The 14,292-nt window shown below is 41.4% G+C and overlaps 1 protein-coding gene across 1 annotated transcript in view; it reads left to right on the top strand.

The window, feature by feature from the left end:
• LOC110522036 (dual specificity protein phosphatase 10) overlaps positions 1–4,336 on the top strand; it is a 29,849-nt gene extending 25,513 nt beyond the window's left edge. Inside the window, exon 4 of the mRNA XM_021600101.3 lies at positions 33–4,336. Within this exon, the coding sequence (XP_021455776.3) occupies positions 33–298 (266 nt within the window). The 3' untranslated portion in view covers positions 299–4,336. The remainder of the gene's footprint in view (positions 1–32) is intronic.
• Positions 4,337–14,292: the final 9,956 nt, after the last annotated feature.

Here is a 14,292-nt window from a genome sequence, read left to right as displayed (position 1 = left end):
TTCTAAAATGCTCCTCTCTTTCCTTTCTTCAGAGGAAGCACAGCAAGCAGGGATGGGCCTCTTGATCCACTGCCAGGCGGGTGTGTCTCGCTCGGCCACCATTGTCATCGCCTACCTGATGAAGCACACCTGGATGACCATGACAGACGCCTACAAGTTCGTCAAGACTCGGCGGCCCATCATTTCACCCAACCTTAACTTCATGGGCCAGCTGCTTGAGTTCGAGGAGGACTTGAACAACGGTGTCACGCCGCGCATCCTCACGCCAAAGCTCATTGGGGTGGAGACCATGGTTTAAGGAGGACACCTGCCATTCCTGCTTTAGGAGGACATCCAACAGGCTACTCTTAAAGGCTGATTCTGAGAGAGATATCTTTATTTCAGAATCTCCTAATCATGCTCTTTTGGGACTGTCACAGGAGTGCCAAAGTTCTTGAGATGAGATACGCCAAAAATCCCAGCTGTTCTGAACTGGCCGGCTTCCCGGAGGAACAGCAGTGTTGGGGAGAGAAAACGGTCAGTGGGAAGCTGTCTGTGCATGACAACGGAGGAGCAAAAACATGGAAGGAAAGGAAAATAGATGAACTATTTTGAGAGAAAAAAACACCATGTTCTGTGGGGACTGAGCAATTTAGTAGTTATAGAAACTGAACTCTTCAGGCTCACACTGTGCTGTGGCTCATGGTTAATGTTGCAGGCAGGCTGGGAACGAGCTGGCCGAGGCGGTGCCTGTCAGAAAAGATGAAGACTTGTTTGGTGTGTTGATGTTCTTGTTCTATTTTTATACAGGAGTTTATGGGAGTGACCATGACAAGCCCAAAGTGGCTTACTGTGCAATAATTTCTGAGTGGACTGCGCCTGAGAGCTTGATATTATGTGTATATATGGGTATTCAATGACGATTAAACATTTCCAGCTCGCCGCTGATTTGACATGAAGTACCTTTTTTTATTTTTTATTGTTGTTGTTCTCAATTCCGTATTTTTTGGCACATACAATTGAGCTGTTACGTTTGGCACACATTAGATTGTGTTTTTTGTTTTCCAACTGTGTTTTTCCATTGCCCATCACCATCAACCATACCATTTGTTTTTAGTAATACATTTACTGCCATAAAGAGCTTCGTCCCACAAGTTTACTGAAAGCAGATATATTGCTCCTCAAACAAAATGGTGGTAATCCTGTTTTAAGTATTACTTCAGTTGTAAAGTAGATTTGAGGACTATTCTGTGTTTCCTTTTAAATAATGTACCCTCACTTCTAACCTGTCCCTCTTTTAATGTAGTGTCTAACCTCTCCAGATATATTTTGGTATAGTTGCCCTTATAGAGTATGATTTACTACATTACAAAGTAACACAGTTCTGAGATGACCTTGAATTGGGCCTCTGGCATCAAACGAGACATTGTATGAAGGGTCATTGTTAAAAGTCAGACCTGTCGTAGAAGGAAGGTACTGTAACCCCTTTCTAATATTTTGAAACCTCCCAGTCCTGCCTCTAAGCTAAGCTAACGGGGAGCTCTTGTTCTGCCACTTCGTGTAACACCAAGCTCAGTACTTGTGCCTCTATCTATGCCTTAACTAACACCTATCTTTTCTCCACTGGATCTTTTTGCGGCACTGTATAGTACAGGCCATCATCACATGCAGACAGAAGCAGCCGAGCAGGCTGGGGTCGACTACACGGCCTGCGGATGCAAACCAAACCTTCAGCAGCAGCAGTCAACTCTGTGTTACATTCAAAATGATATTAAGGCAGTTTGCACACAGTTTCACTCCAAAGAGCCTGTCACAGAATTTGTTTTAAAACCAAATTTCACTAATGGACTCTGTGCTGCTTTGGTTTTTAAGGCACTTTGGGCTATTTAGATAATGTGTATTTTAAAATGACTATGATCTGGTGCTGAATCTGATATTTGAAAGGAGAATTGAGATCCTGACCAACTTATAGTCTAGGCCTCTTCCACACAGGCTGTGCTGAAGCAAAAAAGTATGTTATGATGGCTGTGTGTGTGACTCCGCGCTGAGCTTTTGAATCTCATCAAAGACGAGTCACTGAAATGTTTCCTTGCATAATGCATGCTGTTTCAAACAAGGTGATGTGCAGCCACTTAGCTGCTAATTATGTTGATGCTCAGTTTTGGCCCTAACTAGCGTTAGCATTAGGGTTAGCGCGACAACTCAAACAATGGTAGACTATACAACGAAAGACAAAATAGGGTCGTAATTCAATAGGGCATGCAATGCTTAAAAAATTTCACAACAGAAAATGGAAATTTGAGTTTTCATTGGATAAGGGGGTCCGGCCCGCAAGGGGGCCCAAAATTGGGCGGGATAACTCAATATACTTTAAAATGCCTAAAACCAAATCAAAACTGGAAATTAGAATGGACCTACATTTATATAGTTTCTTGACTGTATCCAGCTCGCTAATATTCACGTAAATTAAAGCTAGACAGTATCGAAAATTCTAAAAATGATGGATAGATTCAAGTTTTGGATAGATGCAAATTTAGATGCACATTTTTACGCCGTGGAAATAAAACACATTTTCAGTGCGGCACTCCGGATCTCGTTAAAGACCGCCCGGGGCAATTTTTTGGGGACACCCCTGATTTAGTGCTTGATGAATACGACCCAGAAACAAAGACAAAACATGGAGTCATATACAAGTGTCTGAATAAATTAGGAAAAGTATACTTAAATATGCTTAGCACGCGCAGTCATAATATTTGTGTGGCAGTGTCCTTGGGGTTTGAACTGAAGTTACTTTGCATATAGGTTATATACATACTGTTTCTACTGCTGCACCCAAAACCTCATGATTATTCATCGGATAGTCCACTCAAGAAAACATTTGAGAGTTTAGGGAGACTACAAGACAAATTAAGCAAATTGAGGTGTTCTTTAGGAGATTGCACAGCTAAAGAGAGTACAAAGCATTTATCTATCCACAAAATATCTAAGTATTGGGGTAATAAATTATATTTTTTGAATTCTCACCTATTCTTCCTGTCTTCAGTTGCTATTATCATTTACAGTACATTGGTGTATATTGGTGCTATACAAACACTGTACGTGGATATGACTGGTCTTCAAAAGTTTACCATACGTTTGTAGCTTGTACATTTACAGTATATGAAATGATAACCATCTGCAAAAGAAGTACACATCTGAACCAATTAAGTAAAAAATATAAACCCCCATTTCTCTTCCACTGGTTCTAAACCTGTTCCCTATTTGCTTTTCATTTGTAATTACAGTGTGGTATTTGATTGATACATGTTACTGTTGTACATTCTTCTTCTATGGTTGGAAAACAAAGCATGTGTGTTGAGTGTCCCCGGTCGGTTCATGAGAGACGCTCATAACTCTCTACTGTCTTTCCAATGATGCTCTCTCACTGTGGATGGCGAGCTTTTATGCCTCGTTCCAAATGGCACCCAATATCAGCGATTTGGGGGATTTTAGTTTCTTGTTAAAAAAGACTGTAAAATGACCAGGGTGGGTTTACTTTAGGACATGTATTCCCACAAATAGAAAAATCATATCGCAATGTAATCAATATATTAAATTATTGTTCTTTTCAAATGCAATCTCTTTTTGGGGTTTAGCTGTGGTCAATTTGCAGTTTACAAATTATTCAAATTATGTTCCGGCCCCCCTCTGACGAAAATCAGCCCGCGGCTGAATATATTTGCCTACCCATGCCCTCCATAGTGCACTTCTTTTGATTAGACTTGTCGAAAGTAGTGCATTAAATAGGGAGTAGGGTGCCATTTGGGAGGCAACTTTTGTGTCTCTCGCCAAGGCGGTTTTGAGTGACAGCTCCCTGAAAGGGATTCCGGTGTATGGCTTTTATTTGGAAAGACACCTCTGCATTAGAACCATTTAAAACTGTCATATTTGATTTGGGACTGTTTATGGCTGGACCTGTTTGAGTTTCTGCTTTGGGCTCGGAGACTCTGGGGAGAACAGGGGGGTCACTATACAAGTATGTACTTTAACAGTGAGTGTGTGTCTATAGTTCCGCAGTTAAAGCATATACTCTATATTCACAACTTTTCTATGCATAAATTTATATCCATTACTATTTTTGCACTGACCTATGGATGGACAGCTGGATTTTATTTTTTCACAAAGGGTGCTATTATAATGGAGGCCTTCTCCCGGACAACACCTTTTTGCATGACCTGCTTAATATTACCCCCTATGACGGATCTATGACTATGAACCTCTCCTCCTCTCTATTCTTAAACAGTTGTGGTTTAAGCACTGTAATTTTGTAATCCCTTCCCTACGTGTAAGGTTTAAAATAAACCAAGGCTAAAAGTTTTATCTGGGGTTGCGTGTGTTTTTGCGTTTGTAAAAATGTTTACGTGTTCTCTTCCTTTTGAATCCATTTCCTGGTTGCCTTGACTGTAAGCACACACATTTTGGGTAAATATGTTATCGTTATGTACATTATAACCCAGCAACAACAATAACAACAACAGTTTCACCACAGTGTAACACTACCACACAGTCCATAAAGAGTGGCACTATTCCCAGTTATCCCGGCCTACTGAAATGCGAATAGCCACGTCGCCGCTGCACCGAAACAGAGTTGTGAATTATTTGCACTCGTCCATTGAACCCTGTGTCACATAGCTGCAGGACTTTATGGGCCTATTTTTACTCCAACCCTGCAGGAATCCACTGCTGCATGGCTAGGGGGAATAGGGGGGGTTTGATTAACACAGCGCGGGTCAAGTTCCCTCCATAGGAATAGGCCCAGAAATAGTTTTTAGTGTTGTTTCTAATTACGAGTGATGAGCGGCCCTGCCTCATTAATCCTTTCCTTTCAGCGCTGGGCAGGCCGGTGGCACCAGAATAGCCCTGATCTTAGCGCTGCTGCATGCGCGCCACTCCCTCCCTGCTCCCCACTCCCCGGCCCTGGCTACGCTTCATGGACGTATTAGGAAAGGCAGGCTCTCCCAGCTCTGGGCCCAAGAGGACGGCCTATCTCTTGGACACACACACAATATAAACACACACACATACATTATGTACACTTGCGTACTGTAAATAGGCATATACACACACATACTCACACACAAACAAACGCATGCACGTGCGCCCACACACATACTCAAACACACATAGCTACATACACACAATAGGCGGACGGTGGCACCTTAATTGCGGAGGGGTTGATAATGGTTGAAAGGAATAGTATTAAACCTATCAAACACATGGTTTCCATGTGGTTGATACCATTCCATTCACTCCATTCCAGCCATTATTAAGAGTCGTCCCCTCAGCAGCCTCCTGTGACGTACACACACAGTTGAATACACTCTGCTGCCTCCCAGCCAGAGGACTCAGAAATAAACCAGGGAGGATGTTTCAGTTTGAGCCCTGCTGCACTGGTAACCGTCAAAACAGTTTCCTGTGTCATAGGAGGGATGAAATCAACCTACTCGCACGATATCCCTTCAAGCCTGGATAAAATGCTGTAACACAAATACTGCAACTGCTCTCTAAGGTGCTGCTTGCCAAAGCTAAACTATGCTACCTAAAAACTAGAACGCTTCAATATGTTTATACTATGGCCTGATGAGATAACTCAGAACTGGTTGATTTATGCACATGTCAAATAGAGGTTTTAATGTCCCAGGCCTCCACACAGGTTTTTGTTGAAACTTCAGGGAAACATGTACAGTGCCTTCAGAAAGTATTCATAGCCCTTGATGTTTTCCACATTTGTTTGTGTTACAGCCTGAATTTTGTGTCACTGGCCTACACAAAATACTCCATAATGTTAAAGTGGAAGTACACTACCGGTCAAATGTTTTAGAACACCTAACTCATTCAAGGGTTCTTCTTTATTTTTTATAATGTTCAACTGTTGGGGAATAATCAGAATTAGTTGGTAACATAGGTAAGATGTTTTATATTCATCATATGTTTGTAAGTTACTTCTCATCAGAATGTTTATTTTTGTATAATACTGTGGCAATACTGTGCAGTCATCTGTTCTCTGTCAGGACTAAGTTACTTGGGCCGCAGAGAGGGGAGAGGTCAAGCGTGTATCTCTTGGCTCCACAATGTCTGTGTGCCAGTCAATGTGTCTCGGTGATCTTGTCAAGATAGGGTGGATTTCATATATGCCTGTTGATATGAGGATTTGTTTAGGTTCTGAGTTTGAGAAAAGAAAATAGTTTAGGAGACAAAGCTGAACGATAAATTATGGCCAATGCTGTCTGGCTATGTGTGTCTTTGCTATAAAGGATCTCAGTTGCAATGTGTAAGGGACTCTCAGAGAATTCATTTATAGACACTGAATTGATCTGAGAGTCACAGGGTTGTGATGGAGTTCATATAATTAAAGATGGACTTTGTGATAACTCTGACTTGTGTGTGGTTTGCTCTCATGATTTGGTAAATACAGGAAATTTCCACGACACAACATTGCAGAATAATAGTGAAGACATCAAAACTATGAAATAATACATATGAAATCATGTAGTAACAAAAAAAAGTGTTAAACAATTCTAAACATATTTTATATTTGAGATTCTTCAAATAGTCACCCTTTGCCCTGATGACAACTGATGACCCTGATCACTGATGACCCTGATCACACACTTGGCATTCTCTCCGCCAGCTTCACTTGGATTGCTTTTCCAACAGTCTTGAAAGCCAGGTCATCTGATGCAGCATCACTCTCCTTGGTAAAATAGCCCTTACATAGCCTGGAGGTGTGTTTGGTCATTGTCCTGTTGAAAAACATATGATAAGCCCAAACCAGATGGGATGGCGTATCGCTGCAGAGTGCTGTGGTAGCCATGCTGGTTAAGTGTGCCTTAAAATCTAAATAAATCAAAGTCTTAACATCTGACACATAATGAAGGCATAATTGCCAGAAAATAGCCAAACATTCTTTTGAAGTTTGTTCAAGTGTTTCTTGCACAGAGATTTTGAGATCAATGTGTCCAACTTTCATCCCTCAAACTCTCCTGTTGGATTTATCTATAGTTATGCACATGCGCATAAGGGATTTATTCACAATCCTAGCAGTCATACAAGTTAAATCGGCATCCATTGATGGAAAATACGGAGATCATCTGTTCACCCACACCGCGTCTCACAAAGACACGGGTTGGAACCAAACATCTCCAAATTGGACTCCAGACCAAAGGACAAATTTACACCGGTCTAATGTCTAACATTTATTTGGGCTTCAATTTCTGGGGCTGGTAACTTTAATGAATGTATCCTCTGCAGCAAAGGTAACTCTGGGTCTTCCATTCCTGTGGCGGTCCTCATGAGAGCCAATTTCGTCATAGCGCTTGATGGTTTTTGCGACTGCACTTGAAGAAACTTTAAAAGTTCTTGAAATGTTCTGTATTGACTGACCATCATGTATTAAAGTAATGATGGACTGTAATTTCTCTTTGCTTATTTGAGCTGTTCTTGCCATAATATTGTCTTGGTGTTTTACCAAACAGGGTTATCTTCTCTATACCACCCCTACCTTGTCACAACCCAACTGATTGGCTCAAACGCATTAAGAAGGAAAGATATTCCACAAATTCATTTTTAAGAAGGCACACCTGTTAATTGAAATGCATTGCAGTTGACATTGCAATCCAGGTATATAAAGCTCTTAGAGATTTACCCAGATAGACTCATAGCTGTAATCGCTACTGTCGTGACGCTGTATTAGTTCATGTGACGACTGTTGCTCATCGAATGATTAAAAGTTTATACGTGATTAACTGAATCAAGCAATTATTAACTCATTAACCTGGGGCACCATGGGAAAATACGTTTTTATTGAGTTTCTATTTCCCAAATGAACTCAAAGGATATCATAATATCGATTTTTACAACAGCCGCTAATTAATCAGTTCTCTACAATCTCGTTCTGAACGTCGTATAATCCGTGAATCTGCACGGACCGGGGTCTCACCAATGAGTTCGTACCACACCAATCTTAGTTGAGTATTTATTTACTAGAAAGCTAAAATGATGATAAAAGATACACATGCACAAAACACATTCTAGGCTATTGATTAGAACTTAGCATAACGGGCCAACACACTATGGCGCGTGTTACCCAAAATGGGGATTTAAAAGAGAGAAAAAAAGAGAAAGTACACGAGAGAAATATACATTTGGGTGAATTTGTCAGCTATGCTTATTCTAACCCTAGCCTTGCCCCATACTGCCGCTCTTATGGGTCAGAAAATAATGATGTAATTACGTGGGGAAGGTCTCTGTGGATTCTCCACGTGGACCGTTCAGGCTGCTCAATGACGCACTTCTCCGGCGCACCTCTCTGGTCGTCCTCACGATGTCAGTGTCCATTTGGCTTAGGAGTCTGTTCCCTCGCCCTTGTTCTGGAAGGGCTCTTCTGAGGACAGACAGCTCTGTAGCTCAGAGCTCACAGCATATCAATGAAACAGTGTAGTTACCAAGATTCGATGGGAGATGGAGGCTAGGTGGTTCGACTTGAATTCACCCGCTTAGACACAGCTACTCATTCGTAGCTTGGGTAGAAAAATATTTCTTTGTCTTCAAACTTGTGTTGCGTTTTGAGTTCGTTTTAGACCTCGGCTGCAGCTTGGGTCACGTAGTCTTATCTGTAAATTCTTCACTCACAGGTTTTATACCATCGTGTCAGAAGTGGGCGTAACCACCTTTAGGGCAATTCTCTGGGCGTACCTAGTTAAGAGGCAAGGTCTAGATTTGACTTATATCCAATTTTAGACAACTAACATCTTTACCAAAACATTGTCTTTGATTTGGACATTTTCCATACAACGTACAATGTATAAACATCAAACATATACTAGGTAAACTGTTGACCTACAATGTTTTCGTAATAGCGTCATCTATTAACCTTTAATAACAAAATAAAAATTACATACATTTTCATATTCCATCTATCGTCATGACCACCATTGTGGCTGACGGAAACCATTTTTCCAAAGTCTCTTTATTTCATGTTTAATGTTCTGAGGCTGGTTCTCCATAGTAACAGGACAAAAGGAATTTGTCTATGGCCTAAGATTTACCAGGGGCGTGAGGGGTCATAAAACCCCCACATCTTCAGACCCCTAGATCTCTCTTCCTCTGTTGGGGTTGAGAGATAATCTGTAGGGTTGTGGTCTCCTGTAACCTGACCTGATCAGGACAGTCATGACACTACCAAAGGTGATTATAACATGTATTTACTCAGTGGGTTGAATACTTAGGTAATAAGATATGTTAGTGGTTAATTTATAGTTATTTTTATAATTGTTTTTAAAAAATTGTCTAGATCGATGACAAAACCCCCCAAATCAATACATGTTCATCACACCTTGTAAGACAAAAAAATGTGGGAAGAGTAAAGGTTGTGTCAATTATTTCTGAAGGCACTGTACAACACGAAATAACCAAAAACATACCAAAAACAAACAAAAGCATTTTTTAAAAAATGTGTTAAAATAACATGAAATTGATCATAAATACAGTGTAGACATTGTAAATGTTATAAATGACTATTGTAGCTGGAAATGGCACATTTTGTTATGGAATATCTACATAGGCATACAGAGGTCCATTATCAGCAATGCGTTCCAAAAGATTGTTGTGTTAGCTAATCCAAGTTTATAATTTTAAAAGGTGAATTTATCATTAGAAAACCCTTTTGCAATTATGTTAGCACAGCTGAAAACTGTTGTGATGATTAAAGAAGCAATAAAACTGGCCTTCTTTAGACTAGTTGAGTATCTGGAGAATCAGCATTCGTGGGTTTGTAAGGTCAGAAACAAAGAACTTTCTTCTGAATCTTGTCAGTCTATTCTTGTTCTGAGAAATAAAGGTTATTCCATGCGAGAAATTGCCAAGAAACTAAAGGTCTAGTACAACTCTGTGTACTACTCCCTTCACAGAACATTGCAAATAGGCTCTAACCAGAATAGAAAGAGGAGTGGGAGGCCCCGGTGCACAACTGAGCAAGAGGGCAAGTACATTACAGTGTCTAGTTTGTGAAACAGATGCAAGTCCTCATCTGGCAGCTTCATTAAATAGTACCCACAAAACACCAGTTTCAATGTCAACAGTGAAGAGGCGACTCCGGGATGCTAGCCTTCAAGGCAGAGTTCCTCTGTCCAGTGTCTGTGTTATTTGGCCCATCTTAATCTTTTCTTTTCATTGGCCAGTCTGAGATATGGCTTTTTCTTTGCAACTCGGAGCGTCCTGGGGTCGACTCTTCATTGTTGAACAAAGCCATCACCTACAGAGAAATAAACCTGGAGAAGTGCCCCCGAAGCAAGCTGGTCCTAGGGCTCTGTTCACAAACACAAACAGACCCCACAGAGCCCCAGGATAGCAACACAATTAAAGCAAATCATGAGAAAACAAAAAGATTTTAAACTAGAACGCTATTTGGCCCTAAACAGAGAGTACACAGTGGCAGAATACCTGACCACGGTGACTGACACAAAATTAAGGAAATATTTGACAAAATTAAGGAGAAAATAGCCTTGTTATTGAAAATGGCCACCGAAGGCAGACCTGGCTTTCAAGAGAAGACAGTGTATGTGCACATTGCCCACAAAATGAGGTGGAAACTGAGCTGCACTTCCTAACCTCCTTCCAAATGTATGACCATATTAGAGACACATATTTCCCTCAGATTACACATACCCACAAAGAATTGGAAAACATGTTTATGGGACATATTGGAGTGCCAACAGAAGAAGCTCGTCAAAGGTAAGGCATGATTTATATTTTTATTTCTGCGTTTTGTGTCGTGCCTGCAGGGTTCGAAATATGTTTTCTCACTTTGTTTATAGAGGTGCTACTCTCAGATAATAGCATCGTTTGCTTTCGCCGAAAAGCCTTTTTGAAATCTGACATGTTGGCTGGATTCACAACACGTGTAGCTTTATTTGAATTTGTCACTCTGCATTTGCTCTGGCTTTTGGCCAGGTGGGACGTCCCACATATCAGCCTAAGAGCTTGTAAGTAAGAATTTCACCGTAAGGTCTACACTTGTTGTATTCGGTGCATGTGACAAATAAAGTTTGATTTGATTTTGATTTGTTTATATACATAATATGACATTTGAAATGTCTTTATTCTTTTGGAACTTTTGGAAGTGTAATGTTTACTGTTAATTTTCTGTTGTTTATTTCACTTTAGTTTATTATCTATTTCAACTTGCTTTGGCAATGTAAACATATGTTTCCCATGCCAATAAAGCCCTTACATTTTATTGAAATTGAATTGAGAGAGATATAGGTAGAGAGAAAGCGAGAGAGAGAGTGAGAGAGAGAAAGAGAAAGAGAGAGGAAAGAGAGACATGAGTAGAGGAGAGCAGGGTCCTGGCCCATTTCACATGGGTCCACCAAGGAAATTACAGCCAGGTCTTCAGGCCACTCCTCTATGCAAACTACAAATTAATCTCCGTAGAAGTGAGGAGGACTGGGAAGGACAAGGAGAGTTAAGGCCATGCACTTGAGGAAGAGATAAGTTTTCAAGACATTCACCGATGTATTTGTGTTTACGTCTATCAAATTGGCCAAAACAGAAACAGCAGGGGTTTAAACTTTAGAACCCAGTTCCTACATTTGAATTTAAAATTAAAATTTATCAAACAAAACTATGCTACATTTTATCTCTGGGACGCTCAGGATGACAAATCAGAGCAAGATTACTGAATGTAAGTACATTATTTACGTATCAGAGGTGAATGTATCAAACCAGTTGTCGTGATAAAAGTTTTTTGTTATCGTTCACTCTTCTGAAACAATAGCATGGCATTTTTTCTCTATAATAGCTACTGTACATTGGACAGTGCAGTTCAATAAACAAGAATTGAAGCTTTCTGCCCATATAAGACATGTCCATGGCCTGGGAAATGTTCTTGTTACTTACAACGTCATGCTAATCACATTAGCGCACGTTATTTCAAGGGGACACTGATCCCATAGAGGTTTTAAGGTGACAATATGTTTTACAAATGTTGTCAAACCTAGGGGCTAGATTCAAGCAGTTCTGCCTTAACCTGTGATAACCGACAACTGCATAGAAGTTCATTGTTTTTATTTAGGTGAGGTTGGAGGTGTAACTGTGTTGGAGCTGTCAAATCATCAGCGTCTCCCGGGCGTTATACCTATTGCCATTGGATGCTCCGAGTCGCATTAGTAATAATCCCATGCAGCCTTGTTACAAATTCGAACACTAGTATGTGTGTTGTAATCTACACCTTGATTAGGCTGATATGAATCCCTATTACTTAATTTGATGATTTTCAGTTTGAGTGTGATTATTTCTAAATATCCTACACTTTCTCGTTCTTCTATATAGCCTACACTTTCTCATTCTGAACTTCTAACGTGAGTGAGTGGGACAGGTGTCATGGACTGTGAGCTCTCGTTCTCTGTGGCCAACATGAGTAAGACATTTAAGCGTGTTAACCCTCTCAAGGTTGCTGGTCCAGACGGCCGCGTCTTCAGAGCATACGCAGACCAGCTGAATAGAGTGTTTACAGCCATATTCAATCTCTCCTTATCCCAGTCTGTTATCCCCACTTGCTTCAACATGTCCACCATTGTTCCTGTACCCAAGAGTGCAAAGGTAACTGAAATAAATGACTATCACCTGTAGCAGTCACTTCTCTCATCATGAAGTGCATTGAGTTAAAGATCATATCACATCCACGGATTACGCAATCGCAATAGCACTGTACACTGCCCTATCCCGTCTGGACAAGAGGAATACCTATGTAAGAATGCTCTTCATTGACTACAGCTCAGCCTTCAACACCATAGTACCCTCATCATTAAGCTCTGGACACTGGGTCTGAACCCCGTCCTGTGCAACTGGGTGGTCCTTCCGGACCAGCCGCCCCTAGGTGGTGAAGGTAGGCAACAACACCTTCACTATGCTGATCCTCAACACAGAGGCCTCACAAGGGTGCGTGCTCAGCCCCCTCCTGTACTCCCTGTATGCACATCTCCAACTCAATAATCAAGTCTTCAGACAACACAACAGTGGTAGGCCTACAACGATGAGACAGCCTACAGGGAGGAGGTGAGGGCCCTGGTGGAGTGGTGCAGGGAAAATAACCTCTCCCACAACAACTGCAAAATGAAGGAGCTGATTTTGTACTTCAGGAGAAAGCAGAGAGAGCAAGCCCCCTTCCACCAACAGGGCCGCAGTGGAAAAAGTGAAAAGCTTCAAGTTCCTCGGCATACACATCACTGACAAGCTGAAATGGTCCACCCAAACAAACAGTGTGGTGAAGAAGATGCAACAGCCACTCTTGAATCTCAGGAGGCTGAAGAAATTTGTCTTGGCCCCTAAGACCCTCACTAAATTCTACTGATGCACCATTCGGAGCATCCTGTCGGGCTGTATCACCTGATGGCACACTGCCTGCCCTCCAGGACATCTACAGCACCCGATGTCACAGGAAGGCCAAGAAAATCATCAAGGACCTCAGCCACCCAAGCCACGGCCTTTTCACCCTGGTACTATCCAGAAGGTGAGGTCAGTACAGGTGTATCAACACCGGGACCGAAAGACTGAAAAACAGCCTCTATCTCAAGGCCATCAGACTGTCAAATATTCACCGTTAACCAGTACCAGCTTTTATATATACACATAATTTTCCTTCTCATGAAGCCATCTATTTTGTGAAGTGCACCAGTCCATCCTGCAGCAAAACACCCACAACGCATGATGCTGCCACCCCAATGCTTCACGGTTGGGATGCTGTTAGTCAGCTTGCAAGCCTCCCCCTTTTTCCTCCAAATATAGTGATGGTCATTATGGCCAAACAGTTCTATTTTTGTTCCATCAGACCAGAGGACATTTCTCCAAAAAGTACTATCTTTGTCCCCATGTTGTCAGGTGTTAGTTGTGCAGAGGTGAGAACGGAGTCAGGCGCAGGACACTGAACTGAGTAAAATAACAAACTTTATTCGGGAAAATAATCAGGAAAAATAAATCCACGCAGGGATCACAAACCCTAACACAAAAGACTAACACAAACCAGGAACAATCAAGCACAAAACATAATGGGAACCAGAGGGTTGAATAGGGAAATAATAATAACTTAATGGGAACACTCAAGTCATAACAAAAAGAAAACAGAAACATGGATTGGTGGAAACTAGAAAGCCAGTGACGAGCGCCAAACGCTGCCCGAACAAGGAGAGGCACCAACTTCGGCGGAAGTCGTGACATGTGCAGTTGCAAACCGTAGTCTGGCTTTTTTATGGTGGTTTTGGAGCAGTGGCTTCTTCC

The sequence above is a fragment of the Oncorhynchus mykiss genome, chromosome 4 (genome assembly GCF_057628025.1).
Source record: "Oncorhynchus mykiss isolate SJ-2025 chromosome 4, ASM5762802v1, whole genome shotgun sequence".
Taxonomy (NCBI): Eukaryota; Metazoa; Chordata; class Actinopteri; order Salmoniformes; family Salmonidae; genus Oncorhynchus; species Oncorhynchus mykiss.
Note: the sequence above shows the minus strand (reverse complement) of the source record. Positions and strands in the feature narration are given on the sequence as shown.